The 18,028-nt window shown below is 40.6% G+C and overlaps 2 protein-coding genes across 4 annotated transcripts in view; both read right to left on the reverse strand.

The window, feature by feature from the left end:
• LOC109857757 (centromere-associated protein E-like) overlaps positions 1–11,648 on the reverse strand; it is a 32,648-nt gene extending 21,000 nt beyond the window's left edge. Inside the window, exons 1-3 of one of the 3 annotated variants that reach the window (XM_020434405.1) lie at positions 11,340–11,648; positions 6,307–6,610; positions 3,012–3,106 (exon numbers count right to left, since the gene is read on the reverse strand). In XM_020434405.1, coding sequence (XP_020289994.1) covers positions 3,012–3,106; positions 6,307–6,610; positions 11,340–11,386 — 446 coding nt within the window. In that variant the 5' untranslated portion in view covers positions 11,387–11,648. Of the gene's footprint in view, positions 1–3,011; positions 3,107–6,306; positions 6,611–11,339 lie in introns of those variants that run through there. The other 2 variants (XM_020434406.1, XM_020434407.1) reach the window with 2 other exon arrangements.
• A 1,375-nt stretch (positions 11,649–13,023) lies between these two features.
• LOC109857765 (odorant receptor 82a-like) lies at positions 13,024–17,208 on the reverse strand. The gene is made up of 8 exons (XM_020434424.1): positions 17,183–17,208; positions 16,106–16,235; positions 15,542–15,850; positions 14,235–14,518; positions 14,023–14,122; positions 13,850–13,954; positions 13,431–13,580; positions 13,024–13,230 (listed from the first exon to the last, which is right to left on the reverse strand). The coding sequence occupies exons 1-8, from the start codon at positions 17,206–17,208 to the stop codon at positions 13,174–13,176; spliced, it is 1,161 nt and encodes a 386-aa protein (XP_020290013.1). The 3' UTR covers positions 13,024–13,173.
• Between the last annotated feature and the right edge of the window lie 820 nt (positions 17,209–18,028).

Raw genomic sequence — 18,028 nt, forward strand, 5'->3', positions numbered from 1 at the left:
ATCTATAACTATATGCAAAATTTAACATTTTTTCCAGAGACGTAAAAAACTTTATACCAATTATCAACTTTGGGAAATTTTATTCAGCGCGTCTCCGAAGATTCGAGGATCGCAGAATCCAAGGAGATCCACAAAAGCGTCTAGCGTGCGGGAGTCAATGTGTCGGGCAAGATCGTGCGGATTCTCGGGAAGTCAAACTCGCGCGAAACACAAGGAAATTCGGCGATGCGCGTTCCCGAAGTGCATTCTTACCCGGGCTGCAGAGCAAGATCGCGTCCGTCTGGGATTGCGAGTCACAAGGCACTGAGCTTGCAAGACATATTCAGGCCAACAGACCGGGCTTGCAAAGCCCTCGCGACTCGTAAGCCCGCTCGACTATACTACGTCTCTATCGTTTCTCCCTTCCACCGCTCATTGCAACCCTTCACCTTACTCGTAGTACTTTTTCCTAGACTTTCGTGAATTCTCGCGTTGAACGACTTTCGCTTTAAGATCGTAATCACCGATCTCTATCAATTACAAGTAATTAGATAATATATTTTTTGTAATATTGTGATGTTTAAAATTGGTAAAACTTTTTACAATCTTCTTTAAATCTCGAGATTCTATGTTGTGCAAATATTATTTTTTATCTAAGTTGTTTAATTATTAGAATATTATATTTTTTCGGATATTAAACGTTCTTGCAATTTTGGACAACAATTTTTTGTTTTTATACGATTATAAAGAATTTAGAGTCTCCCGTCTTGAATTCAACCGTGGCAAGCTCGCGCATATTAATGTTTCTGCGCGTAGAAGAAATATCAGAGAGTAGTTGCAATTTTTTTTTTTTTTTTTTTTCAAATTAATCCTCGACTTTATACGGCGGTTGCAAATTCAACGGCTGCCAAAAATACGTGAAGTCGAACTACTATCCATTTATTCGCGTCACGAACTGCGCGCGCGGTGTGTCTCGGCGGATTTTTGCCGATTGGCAATTATCGCGACCGATTTGTTCCCGCGAGTGCGGGCTATTTCGGAACACGGGACGCGAGAATGTGAAAGCGATTAAAGCGGAATAAATAGTAAATCCGCGCACGCCGAAGGCGATAGATCGGTGGAGCACGCGAAACGATTTTCGCAAATCCCGCAGCGATTCGATGCAGTATCAATTTGTCATTATTATACTTGTGGGAGCTTCTGCTGGCCGAAAGCTCTCTCTCTCTCTCTCTCTCCTCGCTGCGTGTTGGGGCACCGACGTTATTGTTGTACGAGCCGCGCGATTTTCGCGATGGCGAATCAGGCGCCGCGAAACGACTTTGTGTGATCGTCGACACGAAAGGAAACGAGCTCGATGCTATCGATGATAATGGAAGATAAAAGCTCGCCGATTGGCGGGCCTTGACCGACAGCCGTGAATGTTTTCGTCGGGTACAAGCGCGGATTTTGCATCGAGTATAGTGCGATAGCCAACATACGAAGAATGATCGGAAAGAGAAGCCGCACAGGCTTACAGGTTAATTTGTAACAGCACTGCGTGCTAACCTTAATATTGTATAATACGTGCTACAATACGTACAATGTCAAATATTCCATTGTCACAGTTGTTTCAGTTACTGTGAATGCGGTACAGCATATTTTAATTATTTTGCTGGAAGAGTGTTTTGCAACAACATACAATACGCACACAATTTTATTTTTAAAAAATGTCATATAATGTACATAAAAGACGAAATTATTTATGACCCGCGATATTTAACCGCATCTATAACTTTTTTATCTTGATAACATAATTCTGCGAAAGCACGAACAAGCGGGGATAACTATAAATTTTGTTTAGCGTTCCGACGACACACTCATTCGTTGTTATAACAATTTTTTTATATTATTCATACACGTTTCCATAAATATCGTTGCACGTATGCCGTTGCGCGTAGCACGTTTACATTTGCGAGTTTCGTGACTTCTCGATCATCCTGTGTATCCACATTTTGCTTGTACAGGTACATATGTATTCACCTGGTGTGTTTGCGCGAGGAAAGGGCACCGAGGGTGCTGATTTTCCCACAGTTATCAAGGCGGACAGGTTATCGGCGCTCCGAAGGCTATCTCTGTGCTCGGCTCGCACGGCGTGTGATTAAATTGAAACACCAGTTTCCAAAATGTTGTAACAATGACAATATCGTGTATTTCTGATTATTAAATCCCACGTATTTTGCGAGATTATTGGGAATTTTTTCGCGCAAGAAAAGTGTCTCTCGCACGCAGATAAGAACGCAAAGAGGTGCAATTGACACCATAATATATATACCTATTTCTAATTTTACTTCTTCAAACTCGCCGAATCGAAAACCATAAAGAAACTTGGAAAATATAAAGAAACTAAAAACAAAAAAAAACGTTGCTGAACGCTCGGAAAGAATTAATAATAATGCGAGGAAAATTCACGGAGCGATGTTCGAGAGCGGCCAGCCGCAGGGAAAATAAAAGGACGCAAGCAGATTTTATCGAGTCTGATGCGGCAAGGTTGAGTGAACTTCCGTTGGTAAAAAGGAAAAGGCACGTAGAGCGCGGTTTGCGCAAGCATCTTCCTGAATATTTAGTACGAACTATCGGTGTACTTCGAGCATCTTAAGTAGAGATCGAAAAGTTTTTTCCTTCTTCGATGGTGTATCAAAAGACAGTTTCTAATGTTCGCCAACGTTCTTATCACGTTATGGGCCGCAGTATCAGGATGTCGAGGATTATATCGTATAATTTCTGACAATAATCGTTAAATTACACACTATAATCACTGTTATATTCATTATTAATTAACTGTTTTAAGAACGATTAAGATAAGCGAAAAAATATCCGCGGATTCTCTAAATAAAATCATTGAGCGATTACTTTCTTCTCCGGGTTTTGTGCGAACGAAGCAAACAAGGAAATTTACTCTTAGAGTATCGCGGATTTATGCGGCGAACTTTGCACACGCGTGTTTATTTTCCCGAGTGTAGTTCAAAAAGTTGTTTGTCGGACAATACATTTACCTAATGGTCACGCGATAGCTTCTCTCGCGCTCGTTCTCCTCTTCAACCCTCGAGAAGATCCCCTCGCAAAGTCGCGGAATGAGTCCCGGATCCTCCTGGAAAAACCAAAGAGAGATTACGTGTCGGCCGAGAAAAGAATTTTACTGCGTAAGCATTAGGATACATTAAAGGATTAAATTAAATGTGTACTCGATTCGAGTGACCGCTTACGTAAAACCGTATAAATCGTTTATGGGAGAATTATGTAACTAGAATGTGCAATTTAAAACAGATCTCATTTAACGCACACGAAACTTTTGAAAATTTCGATCCGGAACATCAGCTCTCGAGAGTAAGCATTAAAAATAAGTAAGTTAATTGGATCAAAGTTTGTATAATAAATTCTCGCACAAAACACGGGATAATTGGGACGAAAATTAAAAGAAAAAAAACCGACGAACACTGGAGAAGCTGCCTGTACGCGCTTACGGAAATCGAGTGAATGGAGCTTATTTGGGCCGGAAACATAACGCGCGACGCCTTAACGAGTGGGGTCTTGTCAATTTTGAAATTTGATGCATTATTAAGCAGCGTTCGAAGCGTCCTTTTATAATTGAAACCCAACAAACGAGTGACGCCGTGCGCGGTCGCAACACGTGCTGCGCTTTTAAAAGTCTGCTAGCTCTCGTCCCTTCTCCTCCGCCGCATGGTGCATCCCCTCGCACCCGGACGCTGCCTCATCCCCTCGCGTTGCGCGCGAATACGCGCCAACGTCGGAGACCGGCAGGCAATTTAATTAAGCGCCATTCCGCAAAAACAGTTTCAATTTACTGTTTGAAATTTTCGGGACGAGAAACGGAACGTCGATTTGATCCTGCAACGAGAACGTTGCTCTCTGTCGTTCTCTCTCGCTCTCTCTTTCTCTCTCTCTCTCTTTCTCTCTCTCTCTCTTTTCTCTCTCTCTCTCTCTTTTTCTCTTTCCCTCTGTCCCTCTTGTTAGCCAATTAGAGTTTGCGATGCGATATGATAATTTCGCGAATGGGATTGGCTGCAAGAGTGAGGGGAAGGAAGGGAAGAAAGAGAAGGAAGAGGAGAAGCGATAATCAGGTCGATGCTGTTTGAACTCTAAATATACATCGACTGGTTTATGCAAAACATACATCTAATTTCGCTTGTTGTACATACGAGAGCGTTAGAACTGATGAAAACTAAATATTTCACGGAAAATTCACAATGCCGATTTTACTTAGTTTGCCAGTACAATAGCGATTCGAAAACGTCAAATCAACACACTACTATGTAAATTGAGCGTTCACTCGAACTCAATTGAACGTTTGACAAAATCAGAAAATACAGTCGTTGACTATGTGCGTGTAAAAAAGAAGTTTAGAAACTATTACGTGTGCAACGTGATTTAAAAAAAAATTGCTTCAAACGTGTGTTACTGTTTATTTACAATTGTTTAATTTTTTTTAACTTGACGCTTTTCTCTTCATGCACGGTAATTGTTTGTACAATTTTTGTAAACTTTTGCAGATGGATATCGCTATATTACAGTGATTTTAACAAAATCAAATTTGTCGACGATATTTGTGGCAATGAACATCTTGTTAATTACATATGTTTGCTAAAAATTAGCCAATAACGTTTTATCGTCAAATTTCCCGATATTAAAAATTCCGCAATTGTGTTTTCCGGAGAAATGCGGATTATACAAAATGTTCGTATATAAGAGAGGATCGCTGAAATAATCGCTCACGAAGAGGACACAGCTTGTTCCCGAAGTAATAGGAAGATTAATTATCCGCGTATAATCTTTGGCGAAAAAGCGAGCGCGCTAAAAGGTTGATAAGATTTTCCAGCGAAATTAATTAACGCGCATCGGGGTCGGGTGTGGGATCTGCGGGCGCACTTTCAGATCGCAACGGCGTGGTGCACATTTTACACGGATATTTTGCGCGAATATTGCGAAACATCAGCGGGTGCAACGCTGATGACAACAGAACGCCGACCGACCGGAATAAAAGCAAATAGATTGCGCCCCATGCCGCATTGTGCGCGGGAAAACAAAAAAAAACGAGGGCGAAATAACGTTTCACGACGTATTAATGAAACGCGAGATAAATCAAAATAATTCGGCTCGCGCGCGCGCGCGCCCGCGCGAGAATGTGTCTGTGTGTGTGTGTGTGTGTGTGGTACGCGTTCCCTTCGCTTTTTGAAAACAACACCACCGGCATGCTGACAGGGTGAAACACACGGGGAGGGGCACGAATCGCCGATGCATGGAAGAGGTCTATTATGCCCCGGAAAAATGGAAATAAAGTGCCAATCAGATTTATTACGAGATAAATCGAAACAATTTGCACATTGCACGTTGACCCGTAAACACATCATCACCGGTTTATTCAGATGGTAAAAGAGTTCTGCAAAGCTGCCGCGCGAAAATAACGTTGATAAAATAGACATAAAATGCGAAATGTGTTTTAGCGAGCGGGCGAGAGCGTGCTCGAAATCGCAAATGCGCTTTTCCACACACAAAGAGAGAGAGGGGAAGAGTGTGCGTGTGTATGTGTTTCTCTATAAAAGTTTGATGAAAGATTCTGAGATATTTTTGAAAAAACAAATCGACGAAAAATAAACATTTTGCAGTCTAAAGATATTTTTGACACGACACAGCGCTTCCGAAATTATTTCTCTTTCAAATTGTATCAATAGCGAGTGTACGCTTCCCTTCCATCAAAACACTTTTTAATTTCGCTATTTTTGCGAACACTATTCAATTCTCCATTTATTTGGAAGTGACGTCAAAACAAAGATTAATATTGTCGATGTTGTCCATAAAATATGCAACATAATACTTCATAATAATCCATAATGCGCTTATAAATCATCATTTAATACACATATATGTATATTTGTGCGTTTCTCGTGACGTGTTGCATTAAAAGCCAAAATAAGCTAAACGCTTCGATTATTCATGCGTTTGATTATCGAAAATTCTCATTCAATAAATTGATAATTAAGTGTGAAATTTACAGATTGATAAAAACGTTTCAAATTATTTTAATGTATCGCGCGATTAACGTATATATATATACATATATATATATATATGTATATATATATATATATATATGTATATATATGTATATATATTTTATACATCGCGTTTATGTACATGAACGCAAAACGGAAGCGCGGAAATTAAATATGCGGCGGATCGTTCATTAAAATTCCAACGATAATCCGCACACCGCGAAAAATAATTCAGAGGAAAATTATATAATAAAAACAACAACGCGAGTTGCGCGCGTACCTTCGTGCCCGTCATGGTGTAGGTTTTTCCGGACGCGCTTTGCCCGTAAGCCACCAGACAAGAATTATATCCGGAGAACATGGTGTCCAGGATCGATTGGCCGAGCGTCTCGTAGATCGTTGCTTGAGTGGCGTAATTCCTCGCTTCGGGATTCGACGAATCGAAGCAATAATCAAAACCATATCTCCGGATTCTCTCGCGACTGTCTCCGGCCTTGCTCGAGGACACCTTCAAATTCGTCAGGAAGATCTCGTTCGGCTCACTCGTGCGTACCACTAGTTCGGAGCCCGTCAAGTTTAATTCCCTGCACAATGCAAAACAAACAAATGCGTTTTGAGAGACTCTGCAAGAGTCAAAAAAATTGACAAAAGCGTAAAAAAAAAGTTCAGAATAGCGCAAGCAAAATCGGCCAACCTGAACCGATCAAACGAAGAATAACGGGAGGGTGATCGTCGCAAACATTTGCGAGAGAGAGAGAGAGAGAGAGAGAGAGAGAGAGAGAGACAGAGGTCAATGAACGCAGCATCGCAAACAACTTCGCCAACATTTTCGTAGCCGGCATCGTTTTTCCACCTCTCTCTTTCACGCGCCACGTGGTTACGTTCCCGTCGTCGATGTTCTTGTGTCATTTAATCTTTTTTTTTTGCCAAGCACATTTTTTCATGCTTCATGGATTGGAATCGATTCATCGAAAAGCGATGCATGCATCGTGCGTCGCGTTCACATGGATGTGCGGCCCCCCGTGTTATTTCACAGAGGGCTTTGCCCGATTTTCTCAAAGCGCCTCGCGCAATCGACCGCCGCTTCCGACTGTTTTATAAAAAAAATTATCCCCCTTGTGCTTTAACATTTTGGTAGTAAAATTGCAACACACATACGACTCGATGTGTTCGCGTGAGATATTTTTGTACCTACATGCCAGACAGTTGTTCATTTACACACACAAGTTTCTTTTCGTATTTTTTCTCTTGTATCTAGATAAAAAACTAACAAGTAAACACTGGATCGATTCACAAGCATCGAAAACTTTAACAGTTCCAAAAACTAAAGCTTTTAAACACACAAAAAAAAACCCAACAATATAAATAATTAGCACTAACAATTTTTGGAACTGCAATGCGAACGGCACGGATAAAATATCGAAGGAGTTTTTGGATTCGAGTGTCTTTCGCGACCCGAAGACACACACGTGCAACAAGTCTGCCGGGAAAGCCGAGGCTTGCATCGCGAATTACGGGCAATCGCGTTTTCGGGTCAGTCGGCGCTGCATTTTGCGTGCCGCGACAGACAGGAGCGCGATTACGTGCTGCGATCCTATCCTTGTGCATGCGGCGGGACGTATACACAAGGGAGAAAGCAAAATGCGGTACTTTAACCCCGGCATTCGCGTGATAAACCCCCGACCCTGTTAAACTCGCCCTCGGTCGCTAATCGGCGGCTCCGGTACGATTTCGTGTGCAATGCTTCGCGTTTCAGCCGCGAATCTCCTAATATGTGTTGCACAAGCAAGAGATACAATCCGTCTTTAAAACGTGTAAGTAAACAACTGTCGAGACACAATACGAAAAAGCTTATGTGATAAAATTGCTAGAAGATTCAGAAATGTTTTAAAAGCAATGCAAATTTTTTTTTTATTTCACAGTGAGATCCCGTTGAATTAATACAATGAAATAATTTTAATATAGAAGTCAAAACCTCTTAAGCGTAACCTCTTAAGCGCATGCAACAGATGTTTTATGGGGTCTATGGTATTATGGTATTACAGGGTGCGCGGTTGTTGGTTCATCTTCATTCTGTTTATTTGTCTTCGCGCTTTAATCGCTTGAGAGAAGCTCGCTAAGAACGGATCGCTTCCAACGACGGGGGGTCGTTGACAAACTAAACGATTATGTGGATGTTTAGAAAATATTAGTTTTACTAATAATAAAAGTTTTAATTAAAATGATACCCTCTTGTAATCAATCTGTGAATGAATTTGTGTACAAATTTAAAAAATTTTTAAAATGCATATTTAAATATTTGACTTGTAAAAGATTCTGCATCGAGCACAAAAATATCGTAAAATTAGCAGTTTCACAGAGTTTCTTTATATGTGTATAAACATTTGTAGATTTCTAAGGAGCATGCGACACTTTTTCGGGGAAGAAATTATTTACCCTTGCGTGCGCGCATTGTTTGTCCTATAAAAGATACGATAAAAGCGACGTGCGTATATCCCCCCGTTTCTCGTGTGTTTCACGGCGCCGTAGCACGAAAATAACAATGCCGACGCGTTAAGACGATACAGGCGTACCTGTCAAGCGAAGGAGACTATAAACGGAACGGATTCACCAGCTGTCAACCTAAGGTCGCCCTTCTGGCGCCCGTCATAAAAGCCGTGGTCCCGATTCCCCGTACAGCTCAACCCCACGCTAAGTCAATGGGAGTATTTTCGGCATCTTCTCTTCTCCAGAATCATTAATGGAACTTGCTCGCGCAGTCGAGAGCAATGTGTCTCTTTAGCCGCGAAGAAAATCGAAGCGTTGGCACGGAGTAAATGCGTGATTTGTTTCTTCCAAACACGCGCTGTCACATTTGCAAACCAAAATTTACTCTTCAGTGCCAGACATAAAAAATGATTTGTCCGGACTAAATCTGTGAGATCTACGCGACTTTAAGTTTGAATAAGTCCGCAAAAAGCAATATTTTTTGAATTTCTTTTTTTTAATCGGAAGGTTGAACGACTCTATGTCGATCAAAAGAAATCGATTGAAAAAATCACGAGTAGTTTTGAAGATACAAGCGTTTAAAGAAAAATCTGATACTTCTTTGTGTCTTTAAAAACGTGACAGAAAGGATAGAAAAAACAACACGTGACTTTACTCTAGTCACGTGTCTTTAAAAACGTGACTAAAAGAAAGTCACGCGTGACTGGGAGAAGAAAAAAACAACACGTGACTTTACTCTAGCAACGTCTTGTCCAGACTTAGATCTTTCAGATTCTTTTCGCACTTCAAAATTCAAATTTCGCAAAGCTATTAAACGAAGGACGCTGTCAACGATTTCTACATTCTTCATTGTCTAAAGCCCTAAAATTTTTTTTTATGGCCTTTAAAAAAATGTTGCGCTAATTTAATACCTAGTAGAGACACTGGTTTAAAACTTTTGAGTAGATCTCGGAGACTCATTATTTGACACTGAAGGGTTAAAACTCAAGAAATCTATGTTGCGTGAAAAACGCATAAACGAAGAATTGAGTATTTTTGTATCTTTAGAACAAGCGAAACTTGAGCGTTCCTCCTCGCATGGCCACGTATAATTCGGCGCGAAATCATTCATTTCCTGCTGCAAACGAATTTCGTGAGACCTCATTTTGTGCCTTTAAATATCCGCGACTATAGCCTAAATACCAATTGTAGTCGAGCCTCGCAATTAGCATAAAGTAACCGGTGAATCTCGAAAATGGACTTTACAAAAACTGAATTTTTCTTTAAAAAGCATTTGCATTTTTATATATTTGTCATTTTTTTCGAAAAAATATATATTCTTACTATAATATTCGGAAACATTTTTCGAACTCTCAACAGTGTGGAGCTATGGACGTTCACAATTAAAGCATCCCTAAATTACTGTAGCGCGCGCGCGCGAACGAGCGAGCGAGCAGCGCACCGGTGCAATGAATCACGCTTTAATTACGATTTGTACCGCGAATAAGCGCAATAACTCGCAACAGAAACCGTCCGAGAAGGTCCTCAAGTTCTCGACGCTCAATTGCTTTCGTCTGCGCTTCCGGTGACTCCGCCGCTACGGTCGCCTTTACCCGTCTCTTGCGCTTGTCTTTTTACCACCACCCCAGTAATCTAAGTATAGAAACGAGTTCATAAGTGTTTGCGCGAAGCAAGCCGCGCAGGAGTGCGTAAATCGAGAGGGACAGAGAGAGAGAGAGAGAGAGAGTTCAAATGTGTAAAAATTTCAAAGGAAAAAACGCAATCGGCTCTCACAAATTTGAGTGTCTGAAAACTCAAAACAAATATCTCTTAATTTTAACAATTTAAGAGAATCTATATAAATGTTTTTTTTTTATTTTTCAGATCAAATAATTCAAACAGTTGAAAAATTGGAAATTTGAAAGATTTAAAGCTGCTTGACTTACGTATTCCAAATAAAATGCGCGATTGTTTGGTAGTTTCTTCCGGACAAACTTCGAATCGTAAAAGAAACACACGCGTATATATTTTGCAGAGTGTGAAGTTGAGTCATAAACCTTGACCCACATTAGGTACATCTTGAAATTCGCGGGAAAACGTGGAAAGAAAGAACGCGATTCTTCGCTGTGATAATTTCGACACTCTCAAAACTTTACAAAAAAATATATATATTTTCTGGATGTAAGAAAAAAATGAGATAACTGCGTTGTGTGTTTTGTTATCAGTAGAATATTATTACGTATGAGTAAAGTGAATTTGTTTATAAAATTGTTTTTCGAGCTATCACGATGGATCGTTATAAAACTTTTTTGTTTGAAACGAAATATATATTCCGAAGAAAAAGAGAGAGAAATTCAACTCGAATAACTACTGCATCAAACCAAACCGGACTATTTTCAGTCTCATTAGCGACACGCGCGGCACAAAATATGTTTCAGCTTAAAACACAACGAAGTAACCATTTTGTCTCGTCATTTTTTTATTTTATCTCGATATCTTTACAATAAGCATTACGTAAAGTATTAATCTTTTACTAAGAACTTCAGAATTATATTTCGACTTATCTATCATTGTCTCTTTAATTCCATCGTGCGCGTAAAATGTACCGCAAAGAGATAAAAAGATCAATCTGATATTTACGCGAGAAATAACACGGAAATTTATATAACACAACTCTATATATAAACATTATACAAAAATATTGCTTATTGCTCTTAGAAATTGGTTGTTCATTTTGTTCTAAAAACATTTCAATGATCGCGCTTACATTTCCGACCGACCGATTCGGATATCTGTGAAGAAAGAAGCGTCTTGTCAAAATCAGAAAAGAAACGGTCTCATACTTACCTAGCAGATATCGGTCTCACGCGCACGGCCACCTTGATATTCGCCATATTCCCATGTCGCGAACGACAACGAGTGGCGTCATCCGGCCGTCTGTATCTCGCTGATGTTATCCATTGACGTGCTCGAACGTCAATTTCACCATGTAGGAGTTGGGGGGTTTGATCGTCGATCGGAAATTGACGACGATGTATCAGGAAGCGATCACCAGCTCTCGCATCTTCCTTGACTGGACCCTGCAGAGATCTGGTACCGAGTGAGAGAGCGAGAGAGAGAAAGAGTTCGAGGTGAATGCGTGCACCGGCTGCACCGGGTGCACGTGTTGCACTGCCGCGATGAAAATACCCTCGAGTCGCTTCCCAAGACCATCCCGCTCGTGGTTTACCCCACCAGAAGAGTAGAGCGAGCTTCGGCCTAACTCATCGTGCCCCGTTTCGCCCGAACGTTTTATCCGACTTCTTGCCGCCCGACGACATCGGCCCGGGAAAAGAGAACACTGGGAGTCGTCGGTGAATTTATGTGTACAAGACGTTTCCCATAAGATACCGAACGGCGACGCGGTCTCGTTAGTAGGGTGGAAGTAAGCGATTTCGAACTGTACACATCCATACCAAAACTCGTTGCTGTCGAGGACGAAGGATTTAAAGGCTCGTGCGAGTGCAAGAATCGAGAGAATTAAGTAGTTTATCCAAAGCTTAATGCTCCAGAAAGTCGGAATCGGGAATTTACGATCTCGAGAGAGAGAGAGAGAGAAAACAAATCTAAATATATATAGAATTTTTCAAGAACTCTCCGAAAACACTAGAATTAACATTGCTACTCTAAAGATCCAAAAATATATGTGTATACATAATAATTAAAAAAATATATATAACGCAATAAAATGTATATAACAATCTAAGAATTTTTTCTGCAACCTCGATTGACGTCTGTGGGAAAGATTCAGTTTTCAGCGGCAGAGAAATTTCGCAGACACGTTCGAAGATTCGATACTTAAAACTAAAATTGACGATTTTTAACAAAAATTGCTCAGAAAATATATATATATATATATATTATTTCAAAGAATCTAACAAATAAAGGAGTTACATTCATTTCTATTGGTAAGTACTTTCGCTGTGGAAAAGCTCGCATGAAAGACGCTCATCGGCGGTGTAACAAACGACCGCGCTTTCACCTTCACCACCATTTGAATCATGCCATTGTGAACCAGAAGCCGCGATTTACGGATCACCCTGTAATTTAGCAAAGACCAAACTCGGCGGAACGGACAAGGACGAATCGTCGCTGTTGCGGGTATCGTTGATTACGCTGCCCCCGTATTGCGCAACGAGGGCACACAGTTGTCCGTGTCTCGTGCGCGAAGTTAGTTACTGGGTTAGTGTGCTGTGCGCGGAGAGGGTGGCGACCGCGCTTTAACGCGGGGAATCTATCAACGTGGGAAATTAATCAGAAAGCAATTTGCTTTGTGTCTGCGCTCGAGATGGAAGAGAACGCGTATCTCTCATATTTAATAGAAAACAAGAGAAGAGGAGAGAGACACTTTCGGGGGTAATCACGGGGGTGTCTCCCTTCTCATGCGTATTCCATTCCCCGCGTACGGCCTTCTTCATCCCGGTTTCTTCTTAAGACGGCTTCATCCGTCTTTTATGTCAATCTTAAAAGTGCGTCGCTGACTTTCAGACGAAGCAGCAGCCGTGCTCCCCCTCCTTTGATCCTCGCATGATATTTTCGGACTAACGTGTCGACTAGCGTGTTCTCTGTGTGAGATATAATAAAATCTTCTTTTTTCTTTCTTTCCTCTTTCCGTACTCTCCGATTGCTGCCTGATCCTCTTTTACTCCTCTTTCATAGATATCAGTATCATCATGTAGGAAAAGGATGTGCTGAGCACCTGCAAACAACGCAACTATTTATCCGTGGTTTTTCGTGTTTCGTAAAAAATATACAGATAAAATAAATACATTTTCTCTTTTTCGCGTTTTTTTTTGTATGTTTTATCCTTAAAAGGAATAATTGCGTGTAAAAACGTTAATTAAACGTTTTAGATGATTATCTATTCGATATATTGTTTGATAATGCGATCGCACTCACTTGAGAGAAGCTTTCGAGGGACATGCTGTAAAATTTCGCGGCGGTGATTTTGTTAGATACCTTCGACCGCATCATCACGATCTGCAAACTCCGGCCGAAAGTGCCGCCGACCCAGTCGCTACGGTAAGCCGATTCGCTCACGGCGTCGCTCTGGTTCGTTACAAGCGATGACCGTAAATTAATTACAGAACGATTGTGAGATCGGTGAACTGTGCGCTAATGAAGATACACGCGACGGGTAATCGGTTGATGCAATTACCGCGTGCATCGAGTCTTTTCGTCGCTTGTTAAAATTGTGCGTCGCGCTTGATGTATCGCGACGATGTATTAAATTGAACAACAAAAAACAGAATTACGTAAATCTACAAAAGAGAGACAGAGAGAGAGAGGGATTTGAAAAAGAAAACGATTGCACTCGCCTCGTCTATTAATCTGTTTCCGCTGAAGCTGAACATGAAGAGCTCGAGAATGGTGGAGTTCAGAAAGGCCGAGTATTTTACCAAGCGCACTTTGTTCTTCATCATCTGGAACGACATTGTGTTAGTATTCAATTCAATGCGTTTTAAACATTTTTATTACAAACAAACTCAACCGAAGTGACTTGAAATCCCCCGAAGCAAACCAAACCGGTGCTGACAACGAATTGTCCCAACGCCACAATGTTTATGATCCTCTCGAGCGCGTCGGCGAAGCTGAAATGAAAAGAGCGAGAGAGATATATTGGCGCGATTGAGAAACTTAAACAATAAATATCGCAGATATCGTGTTAATCAACACCCACAAAGATAGAACGTCGATACACACGTGATAGCGTCGTGATGGAGTTTGACGCAATTGGCCACGACTATCTTGACGTCGGGATCGTCGCTCTTTATTGCCTCAAGTTTCTTTCGCACCAACGCGAACTTCGCCGATCCGTGGATTATCGCGACGAAATTGAAGCTGGTCGCGCCGGCGATCACGCCACCCCCAAAGCAGCCGGCCATTATGTTGAAGACGCAGAGATACTCGTAAACCGGCGAAACTGTCTGATTGACGAAGAAATGACCGCGAAAGGGAAGTATCCTCTCCGTTCCCAGAATACATGTCTATACGGTCGATCGAACGTTGCGATTGTTTAATAGTTAACACGATTAATTACCCAGACAACGTTGCCTATTTGTCTATATGTCTGATTATCATCCAATATTGATTGATAAGTGTCGTGACCTCCGAGTGCGCGATGTTCTTTCCCAATGTGTACATATTTTACTCACATCTCTCAAATGTTAATAATTTATTAACAGTTTAATTACTCGCGTATATCGGGAAAACACTGTTAAGGGATTAACGTTTTACGCGTGCGTGCAGGTGTTTTCGAAAGGCTCGTAAAGCGAAACGACCATCGGAAAACAATTCCCCATGTAAGAGCGATATCGCAACATTTGCGAAACGGCGATAAACAATTTTGGAGAGAATGCTATGTACTTTGTTTAAAAAAAAAAATAGAATTTGGAAGCTACAAAATGTGTCACTGTTAATTATCGCGCAGTTTTTAGTACCGCGTGCATTTATTGCGTAATCCTGTGCACGTCAATTTATCGCGATCGTTTCGAGAAAAACATCTGCGGAGGTAATTCCCCTTGCTTTTTGAGATGGGGTTTGTTTCACTGAACGTTGCTTGCAATTAAAACTTATCAGTAAGTTACATTTGAAGAAACTTGCTAGTTAATTATTCTACAGATACAATTTAATAACAGAGTCAATTAAAAAGTTACGTCACGGAGGAGCACCGTCTTCGAAGTTCTCGAGTATTAAGGCTGGAAGAAAACTAAAGAATTAAGCTTTATCGCGACAGAATTTAAGGATCTTCGTGTTTAATTGACACGGTGTGACGCTTTCTCGTTGCTGTTGTAAAAATCGAAAATTTGAAAAACGCTTTGCGCGCGCGCGCGCAAACGAAAACTTTTCCCTTCTCTTAAACATTCTATTAAATATTTAAGTAACTCTGTGTATAAAAATATATATTATACTTATTTATATTATAATATGTGTTATATATTATATTATTTTATATAATTATATACTTGTTAAAATTATTAAATACTATATTGTGCGTTTTTTCCACGTACCTCTAAAATTGGTATGCACGCGAAAGCGGTTATAGTTCCGGCTATCAAAGTTATGAAATATTTCGCAAGCCGAAACGCAAATAGACATTTTTCCTTCAAGACGATCTTATCCTCGTAAGTCGAGCAAATCCAGTCCTCCCTCATGATCTCGACCACGTATTGCAAATCTTTGTGATGAAGCAAATAGACGACGAGACGTATAACGACGAGATAAAACGCGAAGCAGATCAAAGCGCACTCCGTCATTTTGTCGAGGTCGTCAAAGTTGTAAACCACGTCGGCCGTTAGGGTGACGCACATTGTAACAAACTGTGTGTGTGTGTGTGTGTGTACACGTTATAAATGACGTGCTAGATTATTATTCGCATGAAACTTTATTCAACATGGAAATTTGGTGACAGTTCATTTATCGAAAAAACATTTCACAAGAAATTCAATTACATGCGAAACACATTTTAAACGTTGATTTAATATATATTGATAATTTTTCTTTATTTTTTTTTAATTTCGTGTTTTTTTTATACACTTTAATATAATTTGTCAAATTAGCGACTTTTTACGTACCAGAAAAAATAACCAGAACGAGTGACAAATCCTGAACAGCGCCGCGCTGGCGCGATGATTCCTCTCCAACGGCCAAATAGAGATTAATTTGGCGGTCATCATGACGGGCCTGATCAGATTATCGTATTCTCTGCTGTAATACCGGAATTGATTCTCCATCCGTTATTATTCTCCTCTTAACGGCTCGTCACCTCGACAATGCGACCGCGACTCCCGACTATTCGCAAATGCGCGGAAGAACCGGAAGTCCATCATTCGCGATCTCTCGATCGAAAAGTCGACATGCCAATCTAAAAAGTGCCAATCTTTTTCTTCCCTGCCATTCTCCCGACGTTCGATCGCGCGCGAACGACGGGATAATGACCGGATATCATTCTTATGGGCGGCGTAATACCCGAAGTTCGAAACTCTCGCTTGCGAACTTTTGTACGAGTGCATAGACGTCGATCCTTTCGATGAAAAAAGAAGAATATTTTTTTTTTTTTACAAAATTATATGTGTACGCTTTTTTATGACACAGAAATGCGGCATCGCTCGTTTTTCCGACACTTATATTCGTTTCGCACACTTCAAATATTTGTGTGAAAACGATAATGTAAAAACAGTAATTTTCCAGAGAAACAAAGTTTTTACGTCGCGTCGGGGACGATTGTAAATTTCAGTTTCTACGTCAATGGGTAAGAGACTTGAAGAAAGAGGGAGAGAATATGCAGACATGAATATTCTAGTGTGTGGTTATGCTATGTAATCATGTAACGTGTAGAATATATAGAATGGCAATAGGGAAGACTACATTCTATCTCTCGCTAAGTGATTTTCGACCTTATTACAAGAAGACCGCGCTATATCTACACACACACATACACGCGCACACTAGATGTTCTAAAGTGATCTCCTTTATATTAAATATAGTTAAAATGTACCATACAACCATAAAAGAAAGTAAATAAATATTTAAGTAAAATATACAATATTATTTATTGATATTTATTTTATTATTGACATTTATTATTGATATTTATTATTGTTCTGCATATAAGTTATACATTACATGTAGTAAATACACAATAAATGCACGTATACACATGTAGTGGTATATTCATATTGTATTGTAAGTTTCACAAAATATAATAAATACGCATCTTCTGATATTGTAAAACAGATCTATCTTGTCTTTTTTATCTTGTCTAGATAAAATTATCTATTATCTAGATAATATTATCTAATCTAGATGATTTTGTCTATTATCTAGATAATATTATCTAATCTAGATGATTTTGTCTCAGCGCCATGTTGCGCGACGCAGGGCGTTGGCGGGCAGTAGTGGCCTTCTGTGGCACAGTCATGTCCGCCAAGGAGGATGCGGAACGGACCGGCCAGGGGCAGCCCGCGCGCAGGAGACGGCGAAGGTCCCCGCGGCCTGCTGGTGACAACGAGAGCGAGTAGCCTCGGCTGCCGCCTCTCCCTCTCGCGGTGAGAGGGTGAGTGGTGCCCCACCCCACTGCCTGGAGTGAGTGAAAGGTGTCGGGGCCCAGACGGGTGCAGGGCGGGAGCCCTCCCCTGTCATTGCACGTGGCCCCACGGAGGGGGGCACTTGTGTCGACTGTGTCTCCTAAAAGGTAAGCAGCCAAATCGCTTTTATTATTTATTCTTTCGATCTTACCGATTTGATTCGGCTTGATCAACCAACTAACCAATCGGCAACGCGGAAAAGAGGCAACAATGGGTGCGAGATATTCGACTCCAAACGCTGACTTCTCGGTCCAAATGACTTTTTTAATATAGGACTAGCAGACAACGCGCGCTACGCGCGCGCTTTCATTTTCTTCGGATTCAATTCAAAACAATTATTATTCCAGTTATCATTTTTTTGGTTTTTTTATAAATAAAAAAAAACATTTTTATACTGTTTCTTCTTAATGT

This window comes from Pseudomyrmex gracilis, unplaced genomic scaffold (assembly GCF_002006095.1).
Source record: "Pseudomyrmex gracilis isolate BER0280 unplaced genomic scaffold, ASM200609v1 scaffold_170, whole genome shotgun sequence".
Taxonomy (NCBI): domain Eukaryota; kingdom Metazoa; phylum Arthropoda; class Insecta; order Hymenoptera; family Formicidae; genus Pseudomyrmex; species Pseudomyrmex gracilis.